This window comes from Hippoglossus hippoglossus, chromosome 13 (assembly GCF_009819705.1).
Source record: "Hippoglossus hippoglossus isolate fHipHip1 chromosome 13, fHipHip1.pri, whole genome shotgun sequence".
NCBI lineage: Eukaryota > Metazoa > Chordata > Actinopteri > Pleuronectiformes > Pleuronectidae > Hippoglossus > Hippoglossus hippoglossus.
In genome coordinates, this window is record NC_047163.1 from 4,151,273 (window position 1) to 4,178,631 (window position 27,359).

The 27,359-nt window shown below is 42.7% G+C and overlaps 2 protein-coding genes across 2 annotated transcripts; one reads left to right on the forward strand and one right to left on the reverse strand.

The window, feature by feature from the left end:
• Positions 1 to 1,925: 1,925 nt before the first annotated feature.
• ttc36 (tetratricopeptide repeat domain 36) lies at positions 1,926 to 9,455 on the forward strand. The gene is made up of 4 exons (XM_034604461.1): positions 1,926 to 2,090; positions 2,291 to 2,479; positions 3,591 to 3,878; positions 9,426 to 9,455. Exons 1-3 carry the CDS (start codon positions 1,985 to 1,987, stop codon positions 3,869 to 3,871), a joined length of 576 nt encoding a protein of 191 aa, XP_034460352.1. The 5' UTR covers positions 1,926 to 1,984; the 3' UTR covers positions 3,872 to 3,878; positions 9,426 to 9,455.
• Positions 3,867 to 9,150, reverse strand: LOC117772895 (F-box only protein 40). The gene is made up of 4 exons (XM_034604460.1): positions 9,055 to 9,150; positions 8,670 to 8,702; positions 6,695 to 8,560; positions 3,867 to 4,857 (listed from the first exon to the last, which is right to left on the reverse strand). Exons 2-4 carry the CDS (start codon positions 8,670 to 8,672, stop codon positions 4,675 to 4,677), a joined length of 2,052 nt encoding a protein of 683 aa, XP_034460351.1. The 5' UTR covers positions 8,673 to 8,702; positions 9,055 to 9,150; the 3' UTR covers positions 3,867 to 4,674.
• Positions 9,456 to 27,359: the final 17,904 nt, after the last annotated feature.

The window sequence follows — 27,359 nt, forward strand, 5'->3', positions numbered from 1 at the left end:
TAACAAAACACGGTTTTCACTCTAGAGTAACTGTGTCTACGGTCGTTTACACCAGAGAACTTCCCCGTCTGTGGAAGTGAAACACTACGATTTCCCCACCACGCTGTGTTACCAAACTGTTTTGGTTTGCGATCAATCCAAGCGCGCGTCCCTCATCGCAGCGTGAGACGTGAGCAGTTTAGCCAGAGAGGGATTTTTATTTCCCTCCTCAAATGGTTTGATTTGAATAATTTTTTCAGGCCTCGAGAGATGAAGCGAATCCAACGTTCTCACACAGAGGAAGCAAAGAGGGAAACGTTCACTGAACAAAAAAATGAATTATGTTTTTATCCAATCCTGCTAAAAAATAATGTCTCTAAACACTTGTTTTATAGGTTTACTGCGAATTGTCAAAAATAAAAGAGTTTTATCTGTAGAGGTGAAATGTTTAGCCAACTTTTAAATGTTTATGTATATAACTACTGTTAAAGGCTTACATGTATTTCAATAACACCAGAGCATAGACTGTTTATAAAGATGGACACCATGCCAGCTTCCCAAAAGTGAAGCCAAAACATCAAGATCACACCCTGGTGGCTGAGTGCAGTATAGGTCAAAACCCCTGCCTCCTCCATGTTAGTGAATGGGTCATGCACCAGTCAAAATATGGGAGTTTCTTTAATTTTTGGTAATTCTCATCTCACTGTCAGATGTTCATTTTATTGCTAAGTTTGGTTTAATTTTGTTATTGATGCTAAAAACGTGGAAACTTTGTGATTGACATCTGATACATTGATGTCATGCATCACCACTAAATGAAGTTTGTTTCCACCCAGAATGTCCTGAGAATTAATCTATTTACTCAATATTAATGAAAACACCAGTGTGGGTTGTGTGCAGGGACATACACAGAAAATACTGCAGATGGTAAAAGGTATGTGATACATCAGTAGGATTAAACTACTTCACAGTATAACTGGAGCAGGTGGTGTGAGCTGATGCTGACAGGCAGAGACAGGATGAGGAAAACACAATTCACACCATGTTGAACGAATAGTGATTCAACAATCAAACAAAGAGAGGTGGGGAAGATGGCTGCTGTGAATATACTGTGAGCTGATTGGACAATGGGAGACAGGTGAGTCAGGTGACTCGATGGGAGGAGGGTCTGAGGACATCTGGTGGGCAGATGGGGAATTGCAGCTCACAAGGACAGGTACTATTAGAATTACACTGCTGCTTTTGCTTCAAATTTTACAATGCATTTATAATAATAAAATCCATAAAAAAAATATATATAAAAAAACAGCACATCTAACAAGAACAGTAATTCCTTAATAATAATAATAATAATAATAATAATAATAATGATATAAGATATACACCTAAATACACATCAAATTAATAACAAATAAGAAATGAAACAAAGCATTGTTTCCATTCCGCTACTTGTATGTCAGTTTAGTAAATAATACAACATGTACTTTTAAATGTGATACTTAAAGTACACATTCATGTTGATGTCTTTGTACTTTTACTTACTTTATATATTACTTGTAATAAAGTATTTTTAAGTGAATTTTATATTGCAGGGACTCTTTCCACATCAGATTGGTCTTGTCCTTTAAAAACTTTACTACTTCCTCTACTTCTTCAAAAGTTAATACTTCTTCCTGCACTGTATTTCTTAGTGTCATATGAATCTCCTGAGGTTTGAGCAGCATAATAAAAACCTTTTATCACTTTGCACCGAGCAGAAATCATCAGGTAGAATAATCCCATGTGCACTGTGCAGCTCTAACAGCAGCAGAGCAGCGTGCACTCATCCCCTCGGCCTGGCCTGAAGTTTTCAACTTAACAAAACACAGATGTTGCAAAGTCCACCTCTGCTTACGCCCCCCAGTTTGATTGGCTGCTGGAAACGGAGGAAGAATTCTCCACCCGGCTGTAATTCCAGTGTCATGAGTTTGCTCTTTTCTCTGCTTTCCTCACAGACGCTGGTGAAATGGCCTCAGCACACGACAGGGCTGTTCTTCAGGCCATCTTCAACCCCACCGCCCCCTTCGGAGACGTCCCTGACCTCAACCAGGACCAGGAATTAATTGATGATGGTGAGCCTCTCATATCATCTCACAGCTCTGTGTGTTTATCATTTCATAGCATATTGAATTTTTCTTTGAGACGCATTACATTTTCTAGACATTTTAATCCAAGATGAGTTCTGGGTGACATTTCTGTGTTTCCCTTTGCCTCGGTGTAGCTGTCAATTGAGTGTGAGTGGTTTTCAACCCTGTTTATCTCGCCCCGCCAGAGAGTGGCTTTGACGTGGAGTTGCTGGAGCAAGTGAAAGAGTTGGAGATGCGCGGCGTCTCGGCGGCGGAGGCTGGGGATTTGCAGGCTGCACTTCAACTGCTCGGCCAGGCAATCCGGATCCTGCCGGGGCGAGCCTCGGCCTACAACAACCGGGCCCAGGCCCTGAGGCTGCAGGGCAACACAGCAGGTACACATGCATCACAGTCAACAACAGCTCTTTCCATATGTGCAGACATAGCAGAGGCCCAGCATGACTTAGATTAGAGCCTTGTCTCTCTGATGCACTGGTACTGTGAAGGCCCCGAGTTGTGTCGTCCTTCTTGTTTCCTACAGACATAAGGTTTGCAGAGAATAACAAGGCGTTTGCACAGGTCTAATAAAAAATTACACATGTCATCATCACAGCTGATTCTTATGTTACAACCCATATGATTGTTTTTTCTTCGGGTTGTGGAACCTCTTTGGATTTTGTGTTGCTGTGTTGGTTGTACACTCTCACTCCCGGGAGATCACTGTGTCAATCACACCATCTATTCTCAACATCTTCTCTCACGCATCACGGTCTGTGTCTAAAACTGCAGAGCTTCAATCTTTAAGTTGTGTTGGTTTCCCACTCGTCAGTAACCTGGTGAATTCTGCCAAGGAGGTTTTGTTGTCAATCTGCATTTGTGTGTTTGTGAATTAGCAGATTCTGGAATTTCTTTCTTTAACATTGCGAGATTTTACATTTGTGTTGATTTCTCAGAGAATAATTCAGGGATTTGGAAACATCAGGCAGGGGACTGATATTTATGAGTGTGTGCAAATACACATGTGGATCTAGTGACTTTAAATGTGGTTTCACAAGGGGGCTGAGGTATGAACTCTCCTGAGTGCAGGTGTAGAGGCAGAAAAATGGGAAATGATCTGCACACAGGCTGAATCGCTGCCGTTTTACCGAGAAGCAGAATAGTATTATGCCTGCCTGTGTTTATGTCTTGAAAGTAGTACAGGTACACAGATCACTACTACATGTGAGACTGTTGTACTTCTCTGGATACATTAAAAACATCAGGTTTTTAGATTATACCCAGTTTTAATATTATAATTACTACATATGTTCTTTATTTCGCAACGTACTTTGCAACACATGGTGGCAAAGTAACATAAAGTGTATTCAGCCTCTTTACTCTGAGGGAATATTGCAGTCGACCACCTTCAGGAGAGGGGGTGCAGCCTGTAAAACATTGCAAATGAAAGAACCAACTCTCCAGATGCATGTTTGTGCCTCACAGAGCTTTTCTCCTGTCTCCTCGCAGGCGCCCTGCAGGACTTGGACCGAGCCATCTCTCTGAGCGTTGGCGGCGCCAGACGAACCGGCTGCCAGGCCCTGGTGCAGAGGGGCCTTCTGCGAAGATTAGCCCGTCAGGACGACGCAGCCAGAGCAGACTTTGAGGAGGCAGCTGCACTCGGGAGTGAATTTGCCCGACAACAGGCCGTGGCTCTGAATCCCTACGCGGCCCTGTGCAACAAAATGCTGTCAGAGGTCATCAACCAGCTCCGAAACCCAGAAGCTGCTGAGATGCAGGCGTCAATGTAGACAATTTGTCACGTGTACATCTTTTTGTTTTTATTTTGCTTAATAAAAGAAATTTTTTTAGCTTTAACATCCTTTTTTATTCCACTGAGCTGCTGTGAAATAAATCAGTCAGATTTATTACAGTGTAAAACCTGCGACACACACACACATCAGCAAAGAGTCTAATTTAAACACAAAGTTGTTGTTGTCTCAGCACAAAGCAAAGCTGCTGTATTTAATCAAACATGACACATGGGACACGTGACATCACGTTCAGCACTCACACTTGTTTCATGGCCACGCGGGGACGAGGCACTTCGGCTTTTATCCAGCAGATGTCAGTCTTGTCATGTTGAAAAACCAGATCAACAACATCTATTGCCCTTAATTGTAATTTGTAAACACGTCTTTAAAACACTAGAATAAAGAAAAAGTGCAACAAACAACACGTCTCTGCTCAGTGCGGCGAACAAAGGAGAATAAAACAGTACAAGGACAACTGTCAAACTTCCATTTGGTGTTTTATATTATCTTAATAAACCTATAAAAGGCACAACTTTAATAAATCTACCGTCCTTCTTGCAGGAAAAGTGTGGATGAAAAAAGTAACATGCAGCTTATGCTACAGTAAATTCTTCACACATACAGTGTATATATGTGTCTGCAGACCTCTGAGTTCCTCTGCTTCTATACACTAGCCACATATGTGGGTGCTTCATCCATTTTGCAGTTTTGTAGCTGCACACATATCACGTCCGACTGATTCTGCACTTGGCATTTCTCGTGCTGCCGTCCGCCCACTGAGCTCCAGGGGCCCGTGAGCATTATCTCTGCTGCTTCACTTCTCCGTGCTTCTCTCTGACCTCACGCAGGCCGGCTAATACCACCGGCTCGGTGCGTTCCTCCCTCTGGTAGAAGGAGCAGGTCTTCAGGTGGTCTGACATGGAGGGAGCGCTGCTGAAGCTCCATCTGTCCACAGAGGAAAACCCAGAGCTGAACTCCCACACCTGAGAAACAAAAAACACAGATCTGAAGTAGGTGTAGGAGGCTGCTGTCAGGGCGGCAATCAGTCCAGCTGAATGGCCACGAGGATGGATGTATTTTTAATACCTGGATCACAGAGTGTCAGACCACAGTGTTGTTTCTATATTTACCCCGTCATAAATTTATACAAATAATGTCCTTCGTCGAGGAGCAAATACCCAGCTGTCGCCCACATACTCTTATAAATCCTGTCTTTCCATGAGCGATCACACATCTGACTTGTTATGGCGGAGCTGAGGTTCCTGGCAGCGACGCCTCGGGCCATTCCACCTCCCTGATCTCATCAGCATGCTCTTTGTCCCATGATCACGACATGGTGAATGTAAAAATACACAGTTACACATTCATACTGTGTTTATCTTTCATCGGCTCCATGTGAGAGGCACACTGTTGCTCATTTGTTTATCTGCAGACAATCTGGAAAAAAACGTCTAAAGTTGTGGAGAATTAGCCAATGAGCAAAAGATAAATCAATTATTTAAGTGTGGTCATGTTGGTGATGCACCTGAGTTTAGGTTTGAGTTCATAACTTTGGAGTGGATATGAAAAATAAGTTTTTCAGTCCATCTAAAGCCATTTTGAAGTTTATGCACAACTGTTCGTCGGCTAATTTCATCCAATCTTCACCAAACTTGCTGCATGTTTGCATTTGTATATTTGTTTCATCCAAATCTTCTCGAACCCTTCATTCTTCTTCTTCTTCTTTCGGTTTATTGGCGGTTGGCCACCAACGTCCAGGTACATTACCGCCAAATGTTTCATTACATTATGCAGTAACGATTAAAATAAGTTGACATACTCCTCATACCTCAAGTAATCCTGCAACTTTCGAAGATATTTTTACGTTTCAGATGAAGCCACATGCAGCAGCAGTATGAGTTTAAATTGTCTTAGCTCATGTTGTCAGTCTGGATCACTTGGAATTTCTAACCTGACATGATTTAGGTCATCTCCAGACTCGGAGGCAGCTGCAGGCGCATCCACAAGGCTCAGACCACAAGACCACCGGGCGTCCCTGTGGACCCGTGGTCTAAGCCACAGGAGCCAAGGTCCAGCTTAGTGGACTAATGAGGAGGAAACATATGCGGTTTTAATTCCTCCCGTCTTTCTATAATCTGCTGATTAAACGAAGGCAATCAAAACCCCACTTCACACAGGTTGGTTAGAATTAATAATTTTTTTTTCACGTTTCAGCTCTGGATCCAGATGCAGATTCAATTTAAAATATCCCAGCCAGGTCTGTCTAGGAAAGATAAATAGTAAATAATAAAAATAAAATACGTTCTGTCTGGCCTTTTTAGGCGCTTTCCCTTTTCAAGCGATTCCTGTGTTGTTTGGTGAATTTGATTCCGTAGAACAAAATGTGTGCGACCAGAAATGCTTCGCTCTGCTGTCTCTGACACTGAAGTCAGCAAAGAAAACAACATCCTGGTGAAATCTCCCGCGGCCGCTGCAGTGGGAACCCAATCACTGTTGCCAACATGTCTGTGATTTAGTGTGTAATATGTTTGGAGGGGACTGCTGAGAGCGTGGAGAGTGTTTACAATGCTGCAGCTGTCACGCTGTATGGATGACTGAAATTTCCCAATGACAATGTCAACACAACGGTGCCAGATACTAAATGGAAACCAATATAGAAGTTAGGCCTGCGTTTGCTTTGTCTTTGAGCTCAAGGTTGAGATCAAAAACGCTAAATGAGCCGGAATGGAAATGCTCTTTCAGGAAAGTAAAGCAATATATGTATGAAAAATTCAGGTACTAGAAAAAGAGTTGTGTCAGATTATACAAAAAAATACTTGCTTTCTTTCGGCATCTCCAGGCGCTTCCCCCGTGGGAGTACGTCTTCTTCTCCCACTTGAGGGAGACCATCCCTCTCCCCTGCAACAGCGTGGAGCACAGCTCTCTCATCAGCTGCGAGGCCTGGGACAGCTGGGATAATGTGAAACTGTCGAGGTAACCGGCGACGTGCTGCAGGATCTCCAGGGGCAGCCTGCTCAGCGGATCCAGATTACGTGCACCGTTTCTCCGAGGGCTCAAGGTTTTCCCGCCTTCGCAGAGGGACGAGGCCACGAGCGGCTGGAGCACGAAGGCGCTGACATCTTGGCAGAATTTAATTGCGGCCTGGTGACCTGCGGGCTGCAACCTTGTTTGGGCGAACGTGCAGCCGAGGTATGCTAAGGGGCAGCGCTGCTGTAGCCAGCCGCCGAGAGAGGCCTGTATGTCAGAGTGCACATTCCTGAAGTGAGAGCAGTACTCATCGCGGCGAAAGAAGTGGCCACACATGTAGGTGAAGGCTGAGTTTGTTTTGTTGTGTCTCCTTGTGACGGATTCGGCTTCGACGTGAATGTAAAGGCCGCGAGGTTTGTCGGCCACCACATCTGCAAGGGACGCATCCGCTTTGAATGGAGCGGAGCTGAAGTTGTATGTTTGTGTTCCCACGTCCACATAAAGGCCGTCCACGCCCTTACTCTCTGAGATCATGTGTCCTCTCAGCTCCTTTTCCAAGGAGCAGAGGAGCGTGGCGCTAATCTCGTCGCACTTCGGAAGCTCGTCGACCGGCACGCCCAAATCCGCAGTGTCGACACTCCTGTGTACGTTCTTGGCTTTGTGCATGGGGTCCTTGGTGTGGATGCGCTTTGCTCGAAAGCTGGTGGGAACTTTGAACGAGCGGATAGTTTGGACCTCGATGGGCTCAAGATTCCCATAAACAAAATCCTTTTCTCTCGGAGTGCAAGCTGCAAGTTGGCCGAAGTTAATCAGCATCGCCCCGTTGTGCCGCAGATACATGTTATATTCTGCCACGTCGACTTCTCTGCCTAACCTCTCCAGGACCCCGTCTTGCCACGGCGCGAGGCCAGTTGTACCATCACTGCTCGAAGCAGCAACAGCAGCGTTCTCCTGGTTCAGGTGTGAGTTTCTCGCCTCTCCCTGACAGTTTGATGATTCTCGCTGCTCCCTTTCTTTTCCTTCCTTCTTGTTGAGGTTTTTGACAGTTTCCTCGCATCCTCCCATCTCCTTTGTGAATATTTTCTCCCAGGAGCCATAGTTGTGAATATTATCTATGTCTCTGCTCTTTGGCAGAGCCCTCTCCCCTTGACCGAGTTCTTCCACCTCCATCCTTGTGCAGCTACTCTCTGTAAATTTGCCATGATCTGAAGAACAGGCTGCCTCCTCTGCAGGGCAGTTGACCCCAGACATAGCATCCTGGAGGTCCTCCATCATCAGCTCAGGAAAAACATTCTTCATTTTTATGGATCGAAACAGCAGCTCCTGGTCCCTCAGAGCCACAGCGACATCCAGGTGCGGCTCAGGTTCAAGGTCTTCAGAGAGATTCCTGCAGGTCAGGTCAGTTTCAGAGAGAGGCCAGCGGCTCCACTCCTGGGAGCAGCACACCACGCTGGCAGGACAGACCTCCAGGTGCTCGGCCAGCCTGTGGCGCAGCATGGTGTGCGGGCAGCCATAGTGGGCATTGAGGCAGGGGACGGTCTCATTGGGACAGAGGAGCTGATGCTCCTCTTGCTTGCACTTGTGCAGGATGGCGCCGCAGTTTTTACGACACTCGATGACCATGCAGGAGACGGAGATCTGGTCCGGGGCTCGGCAGTGGACACTGTAGCATTGGTCACAATGTTCATGACGCCCCACTGGCATCGTTTTGCTCTTCACCTTCACAGAAAAGAAATAAGACACTTTTCCATAATCTGTCATAAAACTACAAGTACAGAGACAATCTATATTATATACTGTGGTACACATTGAAAACAAAAGCACTTACCATTGTAGTTTACCAACAGACAACTATGATGATCTGAGAAGAGTTTCACAGAATAAACATGGTTAGATTAAAACTTAAATACTTGAGATATACTGTAAAAGTACAGAAAAGCTTCCTCCATAAAGTACATTCTAAGTATATGTGTCAAATTCATTTAAAAACAAAGAGGATAAAGAATATTATAAGTTTTTGCCTGCAGAGTTCACTCAGTGCATGGGTTGATATCAATATAATATTAATCAAATATACATTTAAACACTCAATTAAGAACATTAACACACATTTTTAAAGAACAACGAGGATAACATGTCCAACTCACTGAAATAACTTTTAAATTCGACTGAATAAAATCAACAACAGGAACAATACCGTTCAAATTTCTCACCCTTTGTTCCTCGGTGCTTGTCACCTCGCATTCGGCCTCACCTCTTTATAACCTCTGCACCCGTGTCTGGACATTATAAATAGACGCACCAGCGGGGACAGACAGGCCAGTGGGACGGGGCACCATTGTCACACAGCCATTAAGCAGCAAGGTCAAGTTACAGCCTCCGACACGTCTCCACTGCGAGAGGCCGCTGGTAATAGCAGGTAATTCAGGTCTCAACGGTTTAACTACCGTGTGTTTGAAAGCATCACACACGTTGTCTTTACACACACGACACGTTTATAGCCTATTCTACTGCAGTCAAGTTGTTTGTTAATGGAACAAAGAAGTATACAAGTAATTGATAATAATAGTAATTCATTAATAAGTTATTAATCAAAATAAAAGCACTTTTTTAAACAGATATCTCTGAAACTTGTTTTTAAAGGTATGAAATTAGTCATTATTACCTCCTTGATTATTTCTGTAATCAAATATAACATACAGTACACACACACACACACACACACACATAATGAAATACTAAATCATATATTTGCACTTACATATACAGTGTTATTACTATTTATTGGTCTTGATGGGTGTCCTCCACTAGATGTCAGTCACACACTTATCAAAAACTCACGTTTCTCCAGCAGCTGTCGGTGCCTCTCAGAGAAAAATCTCACAACATGGATTAGTCAAAGTCAAAGTCTCCCGGGTGGTTCTAGGTGAGATTAAAGTAAAAAAGTGTTTTTCAGTTTGCTTAGAGAAATGTTGGCTTTAACGAATCATATCTGAGCTGAATATTGAGACAGTTAACTGAGCCACGTGCATTTTTATAAGAAAAATATGATGATTTTGTTAAACACAGTAATTGATGAGTTTTCACCGCCTTTGATGGATTGGACCCAAATATCTGCCTCTTGTAATGAAATCATCATTCACAGGTGTCGCAACACGAATCCCTGCTGCTCTGGTTTCATTGCTCACATCGACTCCGACACTGATTAACTACAAACACCTCTTTTATTCATTCACAGAAACACTACAGAACACAAAGGCATTGATCCCACGTAGCTTTAACTATTACCACTCGTTCACATGAAGGCTGACAGGAGCGCCTTCTCCACTGCCCCCCCCCCCCCACAAACTGCTCCTGACTCTTTATTTCCCTTCATCACTTCATCCACAATCAGCAGCTGGAAGTCTGCAGTACAGCTACTCTCTGTTTTTTTTCCCACCTGGCACAGATTTCAGTGAGCAGCTTATCAGAGGCAGCTGCTCCGCTCTCCATAGGCCCTGCAATCAGCATACATTTCATCAGGAGAGAGACACAGAGACACAGAGAGGAAATATTCTATAATACTTCATATTCCAGAGTCTTGTTGCTACACAACAGCAGCACATCTACCGTCGGGTTGTTACTCAGACACAGATTCAAAAGTGCTTTGAAGCCGGAGTCAAAGAAAAAACCTCTGTTCTGTGTAATTGCTGCGGAATTTACTGAGATCACCTTCGATAAAAGTTGAAACTTTATCAATGTAACGACTGAAATGTCTCAGACTAATGATTTCAGAGACATTTCAGCACAATAATATCTGTGATCCTGATAAATTGTTCAGAGTTTAACAAGTTCATCTGCCACATAAATGTTAGAGGAGGAGTTCAGCAGGTTTGAAACAACAGGCTTTACACACATCTAAAGAAAGATTAGAATTACACCAGGTACAGTTCATATCTCCATTAAGGCCCAAAAGTTTTCCCCTTGTGAAACCACATGTTCATTCTCTAGATCTGTTTTCCTAAATTACGCACACTCAGAAATACCAGTCCTCTGAACATGGCTGATTGTTTTCTTCGGGATCATTTGATTTGATTATTCTCTGAGGAATCAACAAAAACGTCTCACACCACTTCCTCCACCAAGTTCTGTGGTAATCTGTTCAGTTTTTGGTGGAATCTTGGTAACTGACAGACAAACCAACAGACAGGGGGTGAAAACATAACCTCCCTGATCATATTTTACATCATCACTCATTTTCTTTCATTTTACGTTAATATTCACACCATTATTTACTCATTTACTTTACTCTGGGGGTGATAAAGCCTCATAAACCAAGTCAGGTATGATAGATGGAAACAGGAAGTAGCGCATGTGGGAGCAGGAAGTAACCACCCTAGAAGGACATGGAAGGAGTAAGAAAGTTCTAAAAACTTAAGATTGGGTTATTTAGGACATCCAATAACATTTCAATGTAATTTCACATCATTAAATAAGAATAAATCTGATTTACCCAAGAAAAAGAGACTCCACAACAATGTGACCTGATAAAAGAAGGAGCTTTTACAAACAGACCTGCAGATTTATTTATTTAGTTGTCATCTACGAGAACCTAATTATTAGCCCAACTCTGCCCAAAGCTAACAAAATCCACCCGGCAGCAAAAAGAAAGACCCCTTTTCAAGTTGTACCTAAAATATTGCAAAGATGTTTAGCAGAACGTGTTAGTCTCATTGAATAAGACTCATTTGAACAGAAAACCTTGATCCCTTATGCAACCTGGCAGCTGAGAGAGAGGGAATAATTACAGCTTGTCCAGTTTCTGTTGCTGTGGATTTGAACAATTCCGAGGCTACGGGTTAGTTATTCATGCAAACTACATTCCATTTAAATCTGATTCAGCGCTCTGAAATGTGAGTGGACAGCATCAGACGGCAGAGAAAAGAGTCAGACTTGATTAATATTCAAGGAATTCAAAAAGCTGTCTGCGCCGAGCAGGACGGATGAAAAGCATCACTGGTTTGAGGTCTGACTGTGTTTGGAAGGTTTTCACATCTCCACCAACAAATCGATGAAGATTTCCTGTAAATCTCACCCTCTTCTTCAAAACGTCCCCTTTTACTGCAGTTCCTCTTCAAGGCGTTTATCAGATTTCCATCTTGTTTTTCAATATACCTGCCAAAACATATGCTGCCTTCAGTGAAGCTATCTTATCTCATCTTATCTGTCCTTGTTTGCTAAAATGTTAAGAAAAAGTTAGTTTTTGTTGGCTGGTATGAAAATATAGAGGAATTTGAGTGATGTAGAGTTTTTCTATCTGTACAATTTCAATGTGATACACGTGCAATGGTTCAAACTTAAACTTCAAACAGACAAGTGCACATTTGAACGACATTTCCCAGCACAGAGATAAATAATATAAATGAACAATAATAGGGGAAGAAATTACTTTAAAAGCAACATTAGGTGTAAATTGCCAACACAATAAATCCAAGTTTAAAGCTCATGAGAAAACTGTGGTTGTGTTGTCGACTCACATCTTGGACCGATTGCACAAAAAAACCCCACAGCATGAATTGCTCATGTAACCTGGAGATATATTGCGTATGAAAACAACCGAGAGTGAGTTGGACACGTTGCAAAACTATTTCACTTTTTATATTTTGTCCACATTCTACACTCTTCTATCTTTTATTGGTCCTTGTGTTTATATTGTATTTCTTTACTTATTCATTACCTTTATCTTTACTGAGCGTGTATTTCACTGTTTCCCTTTTTGCAGCCGTATCACTGTAAAAAAAAAAAATGTTATTGTGGGATAAATAAAGGACTATCTTATCTAATCTTATCTTTTTCTTTAGTATTTCTATCCCGAGGAGAAATGTTGATATTCACAACAGCCTCGTCTTTGTCCCACTGCCACAACGCATTAGGATTTCCCACATTAGGCTACGTGACCTGTCTGATAGCTTGCATAACAGCCTCTGTGGCTTCTTGACGCTGACAGTGATGTTAATATTAGCGTCCACGTTGTTGTCGTTGCCCAGCAGCAGAGTTCTCACCACTTCTTCACTTGAACTGCGAGCGCCACGTCGTGACTGAGAGCTCACGAGTTCCATTTAAAGGCATCGTTACAGCGTCGGCTGCTCAACCTTATGGAGACGACGCATGTGTGACTTTTCCTAATCATGTGCGATCAATTACATTCGCCACATGTTGACTCCAATCAACGGGTGGAAACATTCTCGGAGGATGATGTGAGACACCTGAGCTGAAGTTCAAGTGTCGCAGCCGGAAGTCTGAATCCTTGTGTTGATGCTGTTTTTAAATGTTAATTGCAAAAAAATGTCACAAATTCAGTATTTCGTGGGGTAACGAGTTTAGATTGATGAGAAAAAATTACCTGAGACCAATTTAGCAGAAGGTTACATGATAAGAAAAACCTGAAGGTGTCTGAAATCCTCCTGAATACACGGTGTTGATGAACCCAAACCACAGGGACAACATGCACTACAGCGGAAGAGCCTGGGAAGTGTGCTGGCATTGTGTTTATTACACGGCTCAGCCCAGCAGAGGCCTATAAATAAGCTGCTATGGAAATGTCTGATGAAAATGAAAATGTAAAAAAGCTGAAAGCCAGTAACTGAGTTTGTATATTCAGGCTGAGAAAAAACACAGACTGCACAGCTCATCACAACTGGCTCATGGAAAACACACACGATTAAATCATTATTACACATTCATTATTTTTTTGCGCTCCTACGTTTTTCTAGAAGATAATTTCAAGATTGTAACATCATTTTTAAGTGGGTTTTATAATATGATACAAGAAAATCTGAAATGCAGCTTTTGTGGGATCATTATATTATATCATAAACTGTAGATAAAGATGGACGATGCGTCTCCACTTCCTCCCACTGTCCAGAAATGAAGCTCAAATATCCTGAATGCAAACTTGCACATTTAGATCCAGAGATTATAGTGATGGGGGGGGGGGGGGGGGGGGGGGGGTGTGGAGCTCAATACGTATGCTCGACCAATCAGGAATCAGTCTCTGCTGATCATCATATAACAAAATAAAAAAAACATACCAGAAAGAAATCACGCTCGGACACATCGGTGTCATAAGAACTACCCAACATTAGCATGGTCCATGTCCCAACCATTAACATAGAGGAGGCCGGGGTTGTACACAGTCTTTAAACTACACACATGAACCTGCAATATGTGATTTTTTGGGCTCAACTGAGACAAGCTGTGAACACACTGATATATATTTAACTCTTAAAGTTGTTATGGGGAACATTTACATTATTTATTTGATGCCTGATGAATGTAAATCCAGTATTGACTCAATGTTTTTGTTTTGTCTTGAGGGAGATATTAAGCTCTTTAGCACCTAAATGCTTTATGTTCCTGAGCAGGTGTTTTTCAGAGGAAGCGGCTTCATGCTGCAGACACACTTTATGACAGCGGTGAGAGTGAACCCAGATCATTATAAAGCGACCAAAGTTAACATCACATGCGCCCAACTTCACCCTGACGTCCTTTTCCCTGAGAACTCCTCATATGGTCTCTTCCATCAGAAGGAGCCACCCAGACTCCACCATCCTCCCTCTCTTGGGCAGATGCAGGTGAAAGTTATCTATGAAAACAACTTTTAAAGACGTCCGTGCTCGCACTTCGTCCCCAAATTTACATTTGACCTCTTGATTGAAACGCTCTTCACAAAATATAGCAAATAATAATCCCAGAACCTGCCACACCCCCCCTCACACATGGTTGCCCCCACTGACATCACTGCTGATGTCACCAAAGGTGTCAAATACAGGAAGTGTTGGGTCACTTCCTCCCTCAGTTCCTGCAGCACATGGTGGGAAAGGTGAGAACCAAAGAAATACATTAACTAATTATAAACTTAACTATACACGTCAGTTTTTATATAATTATGATGGTATGTTACTGTAACCCAACACAAACACAAACAAACTTGGGATAGTATTTGTCTTCCAGCTGTATTTGTGATATTATGGTTAAGAGCATTGTTTAAGTAGTTGCACTAAAGCCTCTGAAAGTGAAACATGGTGCATTCCCACCTACTTTTTCAGGGTTTTATGTTAAAGGCTTTTTCTCCTTGAGAATGTGTATTTTTTAACAGTGTTGAAAAATAATCCGTTCATTAAAACTATACAGTAAAACTTCCTCTGTCATCCTGAGGGCCCCCCCCCCGGATGACATGTTGTAGCGTGTGGTCGGCCAGAAGCAGCAGAAAGCTTCACACCAACTTTACTTTCTTATTATAAACCGTATCCTCCCGCCTCCATTCCACTTAATTAGGAGTGTGACACACATTTTCTTAAATCCCTCTGCACTTCACCTCTCAAGCCTCGTTTGACACGACGTAAAAGAAAAACAGGATGGTTTTCTAACCCCGGCCCGCGAAGATGCAAATGTTTATGGGCCCACAAAACTTCAGCTTCCGGCCTTTCAGCACCCAATGTTCTGCTTTTAATTACAAAGACTAATTAAAAGTACCTTGTAATGAAGTCTGTAGGTTCCTCCCGACCAGGGCAGAGTACGTAGTGTCATTCTGCATCATTAATGGAGAATATGCTGAAGAATGACAGAACGCTAATATCGTGTAAATGAAACTTTTCACTCTGCTCGTTCACATAATGTCGGGGGCTAATAAGTGCCACGAGAGGGAAGGACGCCGTGCGAGGGGAAAGTTTTCAGCACCGAGTCGTTTCATGCTCGATATACGCCCATAATAAATGACGGATCATATAAAATTTATGAAAGTAGTAAAACAGCTTGTCGTAGCCAAGTTAAATAATAAAGTGCGACGAAGACATTCATCAGTTCTGTGTCGTCGGTGCAGGAAGAACTTCTGTGTGTAATAATCAAATCTAAAGTCTGAAGATGCTTTCAGACATGCACTGAACTCCGAGTGAAAGCCTTGGGATTTTCCGGAGCAGCCGATGTGAGAACGCAGCAGGAGTTTCCTCCGCAGGATTCACCGCGAGGGAGTTGGGGAGTTGAAGATTTCTCTAACAGACTCAAACATGAATACAACCAAGAGAGAATCCCCGGATATATAAGCAGAGCCAAACACTTCAAAGACACCACAGATGTCAAGAGAGTTTTTGGCGATAAGCGCCGACACCGGTGTCTATGTGCTGCAAACAAACTTACACGTTTCTTCCTGCTTTCGCCTGCTTAACCACATCTAAATGTAATGCTCCGGAGATTTCTGTGTTGTTGTGAACACGTCTGAGAATCTCCTGCAGCGCTCATGTGTGAAAGGCAAACTCCGCAGAAAGTCCGCACCCAATTCCTCGGACACCCTCTGGAGCGCATGTCTGAAACACTCGCACCATCTTACGTGTAATTCTACGCAGAGATGTTAATGCAAACGGGAATACAAGAACTAAAGTGATTCCTTGCTAGACCTCATATTTTTCTACTGCTAGTATGTTTTATTTTTTTTTACGTAGGTTTTTGTGTATGTGTGTTGCATTTGTGTTCTGTCTTGGCCTGATCCCGTTTGACAGTTCTCCACAATACGAACGTCAGGGCAGCACGAAGCTGTGTTGGCACTGAGATGTGAAGTGTAGGAACATCTGTGCCTGTGCTATTTTTCTCACACGTTCATTATGGTACATAAATACATGTGCACTATGTCCTATATCATTGCATATCAATGGAACACTGGCTGAGAGCAGCAAGTGCAAAATCGAGTTGCCAACCGACCATGTTTATAACCTGCAGCAAGTTTATATTTAAGGCCAATATTCTTATTTTAACAGGCGACAGCAAGAGTTGTTTTCCACAGTATCATTTGAAATCATGTATCTTTCCACCCGATAAATCTAATATTCACTTCAGCTCTAGTTTATTCTCCAACTCCTGAGAAAGTGTTATCAGTTATATTTGTTAACAGGTTGCGTGTGCAGCGTGTTTTGCTGCTGCAGAAACTTCCTGTTTGTGGACATCTCGCTACCATCGGTAACTAAGACCTGTTACCAAGCTACCAGCGCAATTAGTCCAAAGAAACCAGTGCTGTTATTACACTTGTGCTCAGAATGAGTCACGACGGCTTGAGCTCGACACGTGAACTAATGCAGCCTCGGTGTGGCAGCGACTATCAAAGGGCAGCGATGAACCGCTGAGAGGGCTGAAGGCGGGAGGTCCGTCTGACACGCTACGTCCAACCGATCCAGTCCCAAGCTGCTTTTCATTTGTTTATTGGAAACACAAAATAAGACTGAGCTCATACGATGCTCCTGCTGATGTTTAGTGGCAAAACAGAGTCAGGACACAAACTAAAAAAGCTGAATGAAAGGTGCTTGTGATATTGATTATCTTCACTACACACAAACCCTGTGTTACACTCATACACGTCCACACAGATACTCACCTTCACACAGACACACACATCTATAAGTGATCGATCAATACCAGACATGCAACCTGCAAATATGTGCCTTACTCCAACACTCGGTATCTCTAATGTACCATAATTATCTGCTCTGGCTTCATATGATCCACTCATTACATTGCTGAAAACCCCCCTGATGAGACTGAGTGGTAATATGAGGCGTACAACACTTAAAATCACACAAATGAACAACCTAAAGCTTTTAAAACAATCCGAACCCTTGGATCTATTGACATGAAACGACAAAATAAACACAATGTAAAACTCCCAGGCTGACGCACAGTAAAACCAGCAGTCCCCACACTGCAAGCCTCTTTCTCTCTCCCACTATTCCCAGTTCAGGTGAACCTCGCTGAGAACTGATCGGTTGGAGGAAACGGGGACAACGTAGAAACACATCCAACCAAAACAAGCTGAGAGGAGATTTAAAAAGAATCTCCACATGCTCCACATTGTTATTATGAGCAACACTTACCTGATTTGATTTACTTCGTTATTAATATAAAATGACTTTTAGACCCTCATCTGTAATTCAGGAGATTATCCGACCAAAAACTGTTTCTTTGCTCAACTTGAACCAGAACGTGAACAAAGCTTAAAAATGTGAGGAGGGATTATTAAAAAAAAACAAACATGAGGTTTGCAACCATGTCCACTAGCAGTTGTGTTTGCTGAGCAATAGCATATTGTGCTTCTCACTATTTATCCTACACAACCCATTATAACCAAAGGGGTGTTATAGTTACTGAGCAGGAGAATTGGCAGCACAAACTATACCTGAATAGAGTCTGACAGCCAAGCACAGAGCGGGAGAAACACAAACATATCCCGAGGGTGACGATACGACCTGGTCGAACATCTCCTGAGCTTTGGTGCACGTGTATATTTATATTCTTCACTTATTTTTTCTCTGCTTGTCTGTAATGTATAATTTTTTATCTGCGATCCACAGGAAACAGCCACAGCAGAATGTCATGCTACAAACATTGATAAAGATAATTTCTTCTCAGGTGGTGCAGCTAAAATAGTGTCTGTGTGTTTCTGCGGTTGTGGGGCTGAGTGATAAGGAGCCGCCGCTGATAAGGGACCTCAGCGGAACCACAGGATGTCACTCCCACTGCTAGCTGTGCACTTTCCCAACAAGTTTAGCGATGCACCTCAGTGTGTGTGTGTGTGTGTGTGGTTCTGATTTGTATCACACTGGATTGTTATGTATAGAGCTCATGCATATGCATTCTTTTGACAGGTGTTGGTGTTGTTTTGTCTCCACAGTGTGACACATTACAAACTAGAAGGGCACAAGGGGGACTCACACCTCTGTCAAGGCTGATTAGCAGCTTTCTCACTATATTGCATATAAATGTAGATCAGATAAAAATACCTGTGCATACATGTGCCTGATTATTTTTTGACTCATACAGCAAATCCTTTTACCAGGTTTCGTGGAAATCCGTTCTGTAATTTTTCCGTAATACAGCTTAAAAAAACTAATGTCACGTTACGTTTCTCAGCTGCACGTTGGTGGTTGTTCAATACCAGACATCCAACACTCGGTATCTCTAATGAAAATTAAATCCTGGATCCAGCTCCTGATGCGGATCTGCACCAAAAAATGTAATGGGCTCTTCCCTGACTCGTCCACACATCTTTCCACCAAATTTTGTGCGGATCCGCTCTGTAGTTTTTGCGTAATCCTGCTAACCAACCGACAAACATACAAACTAGAATTGAGTAGAGAGCAAACCTCATTACGTTTCTCAGCTTAACGTCATTTGTCTTATTTGTTACCAAACAGCAGCTAAAAAACAGCCTACATACCAAAGATGACATTTAAAAATCCACTAGATCCAGATTTCTATTTGCACCGAAATCAACCCCCGATTGTCTGATTATTTTAATAAAGATTTTCACGTAATTCTGTGAGAAACGAATGAAAATGTTGAAAAATCTTGCAACGTTAAAGAAGGTGAAAAAAAATCCTTGATCTGCACCAAAATCGAATGACTCTTCAGTGACATATGTTTCTGTGTAATGCTGCTAACTAACAAACACACATTGATGAAAACAAAATCCTTGGTGGAGGTAAAAAGACAAAAGCTCATAAATGCTTCAAAATTAAGTTAAAGTAACCACATCACTGTGAAAGTTGAATATTATAGGCTTCACAAATATTCAGGAACATCTTTTTGTGATATATTTAAAAGGTGTTGATGTTCTCTGATGCCTTTACAAGCCAAAAAGAGAAGAAGTAATACAAAGAAAGAATCGAGAGACAAATTGATGGAGTGCGTTAAACACCTGTAGTGGCTGACTAATGATATTGATTCAATCTCATTACAAATAAAGGGCTGATGGCTCCACTGGAGCTCGGCTAAATTAGGAAACAGTGATGGACAGCAACAGCTTAGCCCCAAACAAAACCTCTTCATCCATCTTCACCTGTAGCCACATGTACAACCCCCGGCATTAAACTCACTCAGCGTCGGATGGGAACTCATTCTGAGCTGCTGAGTCCTGAGCTTATTTAATCAATGAAGCTGTGACCTGTAAAATACATGCAGACCATGTAAAACGGGGAGTTCAGCAAATTCTCCACCAAAACCTTAAACGACCTTTTGGCACACGGACCATCGCTCCTTCTCAACTCAGAAAGTCCACAGTCAGGATATTCTACGCTGAGCCACATGGATCAGAAATGTACAAAATTCCCTGCTGTGCTATTCTCCAATTACTGCCACCGATGTTTACCCCTGAATTGGCCCACAGTCTCGCAGCGTGCCCTCGTGGTCCCGGCCTCACACAACTGCTGCCTGCAGCTCCTCTCCGAACGGGGGCGTGACTCAGCTGCACAACTCCGGGGGAACTGCCACTCTCAAGCTCCATTAGTCCCCGCGTCCCCGGTGGATGAAGAAAAATGTATTCACTGCTGGGACGCCGCTGCCACAGACATCTAAATAGCAACCATTCGTCCTTTCTGCTTTCGTCGTCATTGTCGCTGACCTCTGGACTGGAAGTGCACTTGTGGTAAAAATCAGCGGTACCTTTTATAATCACAGCATGTGAAGATGAGGAGGTTGACATAGATTATTTTAACCCTGAAATTGCACCGAAAGATGAAGCTCGTACAAAGATAAATGGTTTAATACGTGCACCGATTCCTCGGCGTGTGTGCAGCTGATTTTTTTTTTGCAACAAAGCAGCGCGGTGACTTTCAGACAAGGTGTCAGAGGATTTACTGCAGGAGCTGGGATGATGGCATTAGGTATCAGTGACTATGCAGACGTGGAAGTGGCCACGTAAAGCAGGTGGATTTGCCACCACGACTAAATCCAGAGGGAAATCATGGATTTGTCTCTGTCAGACAGCCGACCCCGTGGCTCTAAACGGGATGAATCACAGAGCAAATGCTCAGGTCACTGCTGCAGTATCGATTACCAATGCAAGATGTCTGATTCTCTTTCTCAAGTCTCACTCTTTCGCCCCACTGAGACACACACAGGCCCTCGGCTGAATTATACTTTGCTCCTAGTTTGAACTCATCAGGCGGCATGTTGTAAATGTTTATGCACAAGCTGTAAAACGTACCCAGTTAACAATGCTGTGCTGTGCTTGCTCCGAGCCCATTTCCACTTCCCGGTGGAAGTGTGCTTTTGCGATGGGCGTTTGTTGAACGTTACAGTACCATTCATTGCTCAGACATTAAATTTGAAAGCATCGCGGGGTATTTATTGAAGTCCTGACCCCGGCCTCCTCTCGTTAAATTGATTCATGGATTCAATAAGTGGGGCGCAGGCGGCAGGTGTGCATGTCGGTGTGAGCACAAGGCGCACGGGGCATCCATCACGCTGATCAGGTACAGTATCTTCAGCCGCTTCCCCCCCCCCTCTCACAAGACCTCTGCACATGTTGCTGGCTTACCGCCCAGCCGGACCCGGGGCTAGACTGCATGCAGACACGTGCACGCGTGGACAACACGTACACACAAAGACATGAATACACCCGGCCGCAGTTTCAGTTTCAACTGGACGTCAGTCAGGCTAAATGCCCAATGAGGTTAAACTGTCTCCTGCAAAGCAATCATTCACGTTCTGCTGGACATTAAGAGCCGGATGCAAACGACTAAAAATACAAACATCCATGCTCAGTCTTCAGTGCACTGATGCCAGCGGGTTTTTTTTGTAATGTTTGGTGAAGCTAATAGCTCATATCTCATATGCAAGTGTGCATGAAACAACAGCCTAAAGTTAAATGCCAATTATAGCATTGTGCTGTGAAGCAAGATGAAAAAAATCCCAGGATATCTTCTCAGTATCTGGGTTCACTAAGCTCAACAACCACAATCGCTAAGATGTGGTGATGGTGGTCGTCATCGTGGTTTTTCCCCGAGGATGTTCACATAAAAAGAGGAAACGTGGACAAATCTACTTGCAGCCGGGCGACGTATTTTACAAACTAAGTTCAAAAAGAAAACAGGCTGAAAGCAACAGCTGCAACCGCAGAATGCCACAGTAGACTAAAGTATTCTATTTGTATTCTATAAAGTCACATTATTACAGCACAAGTAGATTTGACTCTAATTGCGTTTGTGTTTTCCATTAAATTATTGTTTTCCATTGGATGTATTCTCATGGCGCAGATGACACGCAGTGTTTTTCCGCTGCAACGCAAGCGGTGTCACACTGATTTGGGAGCGAATAAAACAGAAACACAAAACACTTGCTTTGATATGTTACAAGAACAACACGGGCAAAAGCTTTGGTGCTTTAATTAGTATCTGTTGGAGGGCGATGTGGGTACAAAGGCACAACGAAGGGGCTTTGACATTGCTTGCAGCCAACGGGAACAAAGTGCAATGGATGAGACAGGAAGGGGTCCTCCTACACAGGAGTGTTCTCCTGCTGAGGAGCTGGCCCTCCGCAATAATGAGGGTCACTCCTGTAAAAAAACCATCAGGGGAAGTCAGAGGAGTTCACTGCCCTCCCACGAAACCCTCTAACCGAGCTCCATGGGATCCTCGACAAAATGCTGACGCCAGCGTCCAAGAGAACTGATCGGTCAGTATTTTGTGCTTTAATACCAAAGTAAACCAAAGTTACAACCCTGAAAAACCAGGGTTAAGCTGGAAGTTCCCTTTCTTGTAGCCACAGACTGTAAATAAAGATGAACAACGCTTCTCTACTTCCTAAAGTACCAAAAAAAACGCTATAAATTAAGCTTTAGACGTCATTTGGAGTCTAATCAGTATTGATGATGGGTGGGGGGGGGGGCGTTGTTGTTGAATGCCCCATCTACTAACATGGAGTGTGAACATTTTACGTCTTATAACATAAAGGTTGAAACTATATTTGATTGTTTTAACAGTGGAACAAAAGATGTGACACGAGAAATCACGCTACGTGAAAACATCACAATTACAACTTCATAAATATCGTGAACTTTAATCTCTTCATATAATTAAAGTATAAAAAGAGAGAAAGTAATAAAATCAGTAGATTAAAGGAATTAAATGAATTTCGACACGGACCTTGAACGTTTCCCCTCAGAAAAACATTTATTTCTTGTTTTCTGGCTCATTGATAATATAAGTCATACTTGAGCAAATCAATCAAATCCCAAGGTTGATGCAAGATTCATCTTATGCAAAGATAGCATTACTTACTGCAAGTCTTATTATGTCATCCAGGCCGTTTTCCAACCTGAGCAGAAAAGGATCATTTGAAGAAACCAAACAAACCCATTATCGTCTCACTTAGCGCGGCCAATCCACTCAGACAGCCGAGCGAAATAAGTGCTTGGAAAAAAAGTAGATCTGAGGAAATATGTCAACTTCAGGGAAAACAGAAAAGAAGAAGTTCGAACCGTTTCTGGCTCTCACCACTATTGTTATAGAACATTTGAGAATCTACTGCCTTTCTTGTTCAATTCCAGCTGAATAGAAACATTTTCTCTTTATGTAATCTGCTTTCTCGTTATTTCTCTTTACTTAAAACAGAATCGCCAAAGGCTCAAAGCTTTTTGTCGTCTAACATCTAACACCACAGCAGTTCACCATCGCACATCTCCCTGACGGCTGCAGATTATCTTCGGTTGTTCTGTGTTTGCTCATCCTCTTATTTGTCATGCTAGCTAGGTAGCCAGCGAGCTTTGCTGCCGCAGCTTTGTCGTGTTTACGGTTCGGCTTAATGGCTCGCGTTGTTGCTCCAAGAACAGCCGAGCTTCAAATCTCAAAACACAAGGAATGAGAGTTTCTTTAGGTCCCTTTCTTCTCCGGTGTCCCGAGCACAAAGACGCACAGAGTAAAGTTTATTCTTTGCGGCAGGAACGATCACATCAGAGGAGGGAAGAGGGCTCGCAAGGGAAAATCTTTCTTGTTAACCTCTGAAACACGATGCAAACCCAGGTTTGCGAGGCTCATTTGCTCTAGGACCACTGCTGTCACTGCGGGTTACAGTCAGTTCCCAGCCACAGGCTCTCGACGCTGCTTAAGTACGGCTGCCGACAGGAAAACCCAATGGTGTCTTCGCCAGCGCCACGAACACCTACTGTACAGCACCCGAAGCTTCTGGCATGAAAATACAATTAAAGGGAAAGATACACTTCCCGGTGTCCTCTGAGCATTACAGCTCTCCCTCTCTTCCTATCTGCTTGTCCATGCCCGGTATTCCATGGCCAAACATTGGCATAGCACTCCGCTCCGAGCTGTGTGCACTCAGCGTTACTGGCTCTTTTTCCTCCGAGTTAGAGGTAAGAAGCAATGTCATGCTCATAACTCAGACCTGCAAATAGTCTCTGCACATTGTAACTACAACGAATACGGCGAAGCATCTGTCAAATTAGAGTTATTATACAGTTTAAATAATAATTGACTCAAGGCCGAAGCCATAAATTAAACATCAGAGGGGCCGGGGTGGTCTCGGGCTTCTTCTACAATTTAAAAATAAAATTAACTAGCACATGGGATGAAAGTTATACTTATCCTTATCTTTTATTCCATATACTTACACAAACGTGACAGCTCCCCAAAAGTGAAGCCAAAGGATCTTGATTGCCCCCTGGTGGCTGGCCTGATCTCTGCAGTCTCTGGCTACATCCACTCTGCTATGGAAAAGCCTGGCGTCAATGTCAACAACATAGAGCTGCCAAAATGTATTGTGTGACATATTCTACGTTAAATATGCTCTGAACCCATGAAAGACAAAACAAGACACATGATAAATCATTAGTACTTGTTATTTTGGCTCCGTTCCCTCGTCTGAAGAATGTTTAGAGAGGATCAGCAGGAGACGATTATGTTTTTCCAAAATTATAACATGCTCACGTCACTGGTTGCACCATGAAACAGACGGAGCTACATCAAAAGAAAACGGCAGCTTTAAGAAGCAGCTTTGTTGAATCACTCTAGTGTCAGCTGTGGTTTTCCAGGTAGCCTGGAGGCTGCGTCACACGAGAGGATAATCGGGACGAATTTAGACTTGATTTGCCCGTTCCGACGACCGCGGGGGCGTTCCCAAACAATCCTAAAGTGTGGGGGGGTTTACAAAATAATCTTGATGGTAACGATTGAGAAGAAGCCTCCCCGATCTCAAACGTGTTTGATATTTACGATAATCGCAATGGCCAATGAGCTGGAGAGCGAGCCGACCGGGAAGCGTCATCATCCGGATGTTGTGTACTTTATGCAACTGCGACTAAAATCAACAATACATTTTCCAACTCACTTCCTGTTCGCGCTGCAAAATATATTAATGCCCTCTCAACCATGATGTCCTCCATGTTTGTTTTCTTCTGAAGTCACGTTCAATCACGCCAGTGTTCCACACTCGTTCAGATGGTGGTGGTTTTGCACCTACAAGTTATTTGCCAACCACCATAAAAAACTAAACAAGAGGAAGATACTACGAGTTTCAAGTCTCTGGAATCGCCACTTTGAAATCCTTTCCTACAAATGGAGAGTGTGCTGTCTTACATTCCGACCAAATCGTCCAGTGTGTGTGTTCTGAACATCATAAGATTAAAAACTAGTTAAATCTGTCGTGTGTGTGGTTTCCCACGTTTAAAAAAGTCAAAAGTTGAACATCCTCTAGTTGTACATGTACACGCAGGGCTGGTGTTGTCACCCCAACCCGAAGAGGTGACGGCTTTATCCACCTCCATGCCAGCGATACTTGACTGACAGCCTCACAGCTGAAACGCCCGCTAATATATGAGCTCCCAGCTGGGAAACAGCGTATGAAAGAAATATAGGAGTGATGCACACAAGGCTCAGCAGTAGATGTATTTTAAGCACAGGCTCAGTAACAGGTTCCCAGCCTCCACCGCCTCATGAGGCCCGGTGGTCCAAGTCTGACAGGTCGTTCTGTATCTGCTGGATTCTCTGTGGTGTTTGAGAAAAACTGCAGCCCCTCTATTGTTCCTGGTAACCTCCCTGGAAATCGTATTCATTATCTGATCCTCAGGGAGCATGTATTCTGACACAGGAAACATTCCTCATTAGATATCTTCATATAGATGCTGTAATGCAGAGAGTCAGTTGACTTTTAGAAGACAACACATAGACAAATAAAAAAAAACGTGTGTTTCTTTGCTGATTGCTGCCGTCACTGTTAATTCTGCTCCTCTACTCAGATACTCAAACTGACCTGAGCTTGACTTTACGTGAATCCTCGTCACTGATAACGATGCTGAAACAATGCTCACACTTTTACAAGCCTTCAGATATATTTAAGCTGAATTACAAGGAAGCTGATGTTGAATTATTTAACCTAAACTGAAGGATTTCTCTGAGAAGCTTATAAAACGGCCAAAATTGCTATTCAGGATATTTTTGCTCAAAACCTCATCACGTGGAAAATTCATTAAATTAAATTAAAACGTTGAAGCAAATAAAATATGTTTATATTTGACAGGATAGACACGTTTATAACAAATGTTTACAATTTTGATAGCAAACACTAGTGGATCTGTTGAAATGTAAAAAAGACATTAAGTATTTTCTGTTTGTGATTAAACAAAACCTGTGGCGTCCCTTTTTAATCACAGCAGAGTCTCCAATGGGTCCAGTATTTACTTTCTGTCTCTTTGAGATACATAGTGTTGTTTCGAAAAACCATTTAAACTACAAATTAATCATATACAATTGCTCCTTATTAAGTATTTGCACTTTCCCCTGTGGTTCAAGGAATAAATAACATCAAGACAACGTATTAAACTAACTTACATGTAACACAGAGGTTTTGTGTGCAGCTGATAGCTGGTGAGTAAAAGACGGTATTTTAACTATACAGGTTCCTGGGCACGCAGCTCTGATGATTCTGAGATGCAGTTCCTTGTGCGACATCTAGGGGCGGTGAATATTTTATATTTAACCTTTAGTTGTATCCATATTCATGTGCCGCTGCTGACTCTGCTATTCACTTAATAATTAGGATTAAATACATTCTGAAAACGAGTGGGAAAAATATGGCACCAGTAACGAGATGTTTCAGAATTTAAGGATAATATGCATATGACATTAAAACAGGATTTTAGGTGGGGAATTAAATTAGCGAGTGATTATTCAGAATATCTTAAAAAGTGAGAATGTATAAGAGTTAGAAATCTGCTACATTTTCCGTGCATGATCAAAGATGGTATATGTGATGTAGGAAATTAAAGTTTGATGTATTTTACTGAAAGGAAGCGGAGGAGCTGGAAAGTCGAGTGTTTTAAAGTTTATACTCTTCATGATAAAAATATCTTTCAGGTCAGGTTAGTTTGGAGCATCTGAGCTGGTCTGAAGTCAGAGAATCTGGCTGTGAGCATCTTCTCACATTTAATGGTATTTCCCCCAATTCCATTATTTGCAAAATACCATTACACTTATCTCTGACCATGATTTTGTATTCGATAACAAAATCATAAAAAACTGAACAGGATTTCCTTTTTTTAAATCAGCCAGTACAAAGGTCGCCCTCTGACTTTAAAGGCCTCATTCCTCATCCCAGTAGCTGTAACATAAATGTCTGTGTAACCATTACGGTTATCGATGGCTTTGATGGGGGTCATTATACATGCTGTGGGCAGCATATGCTCTTTCAGTGCTCTTGAAAATCCTGCGGG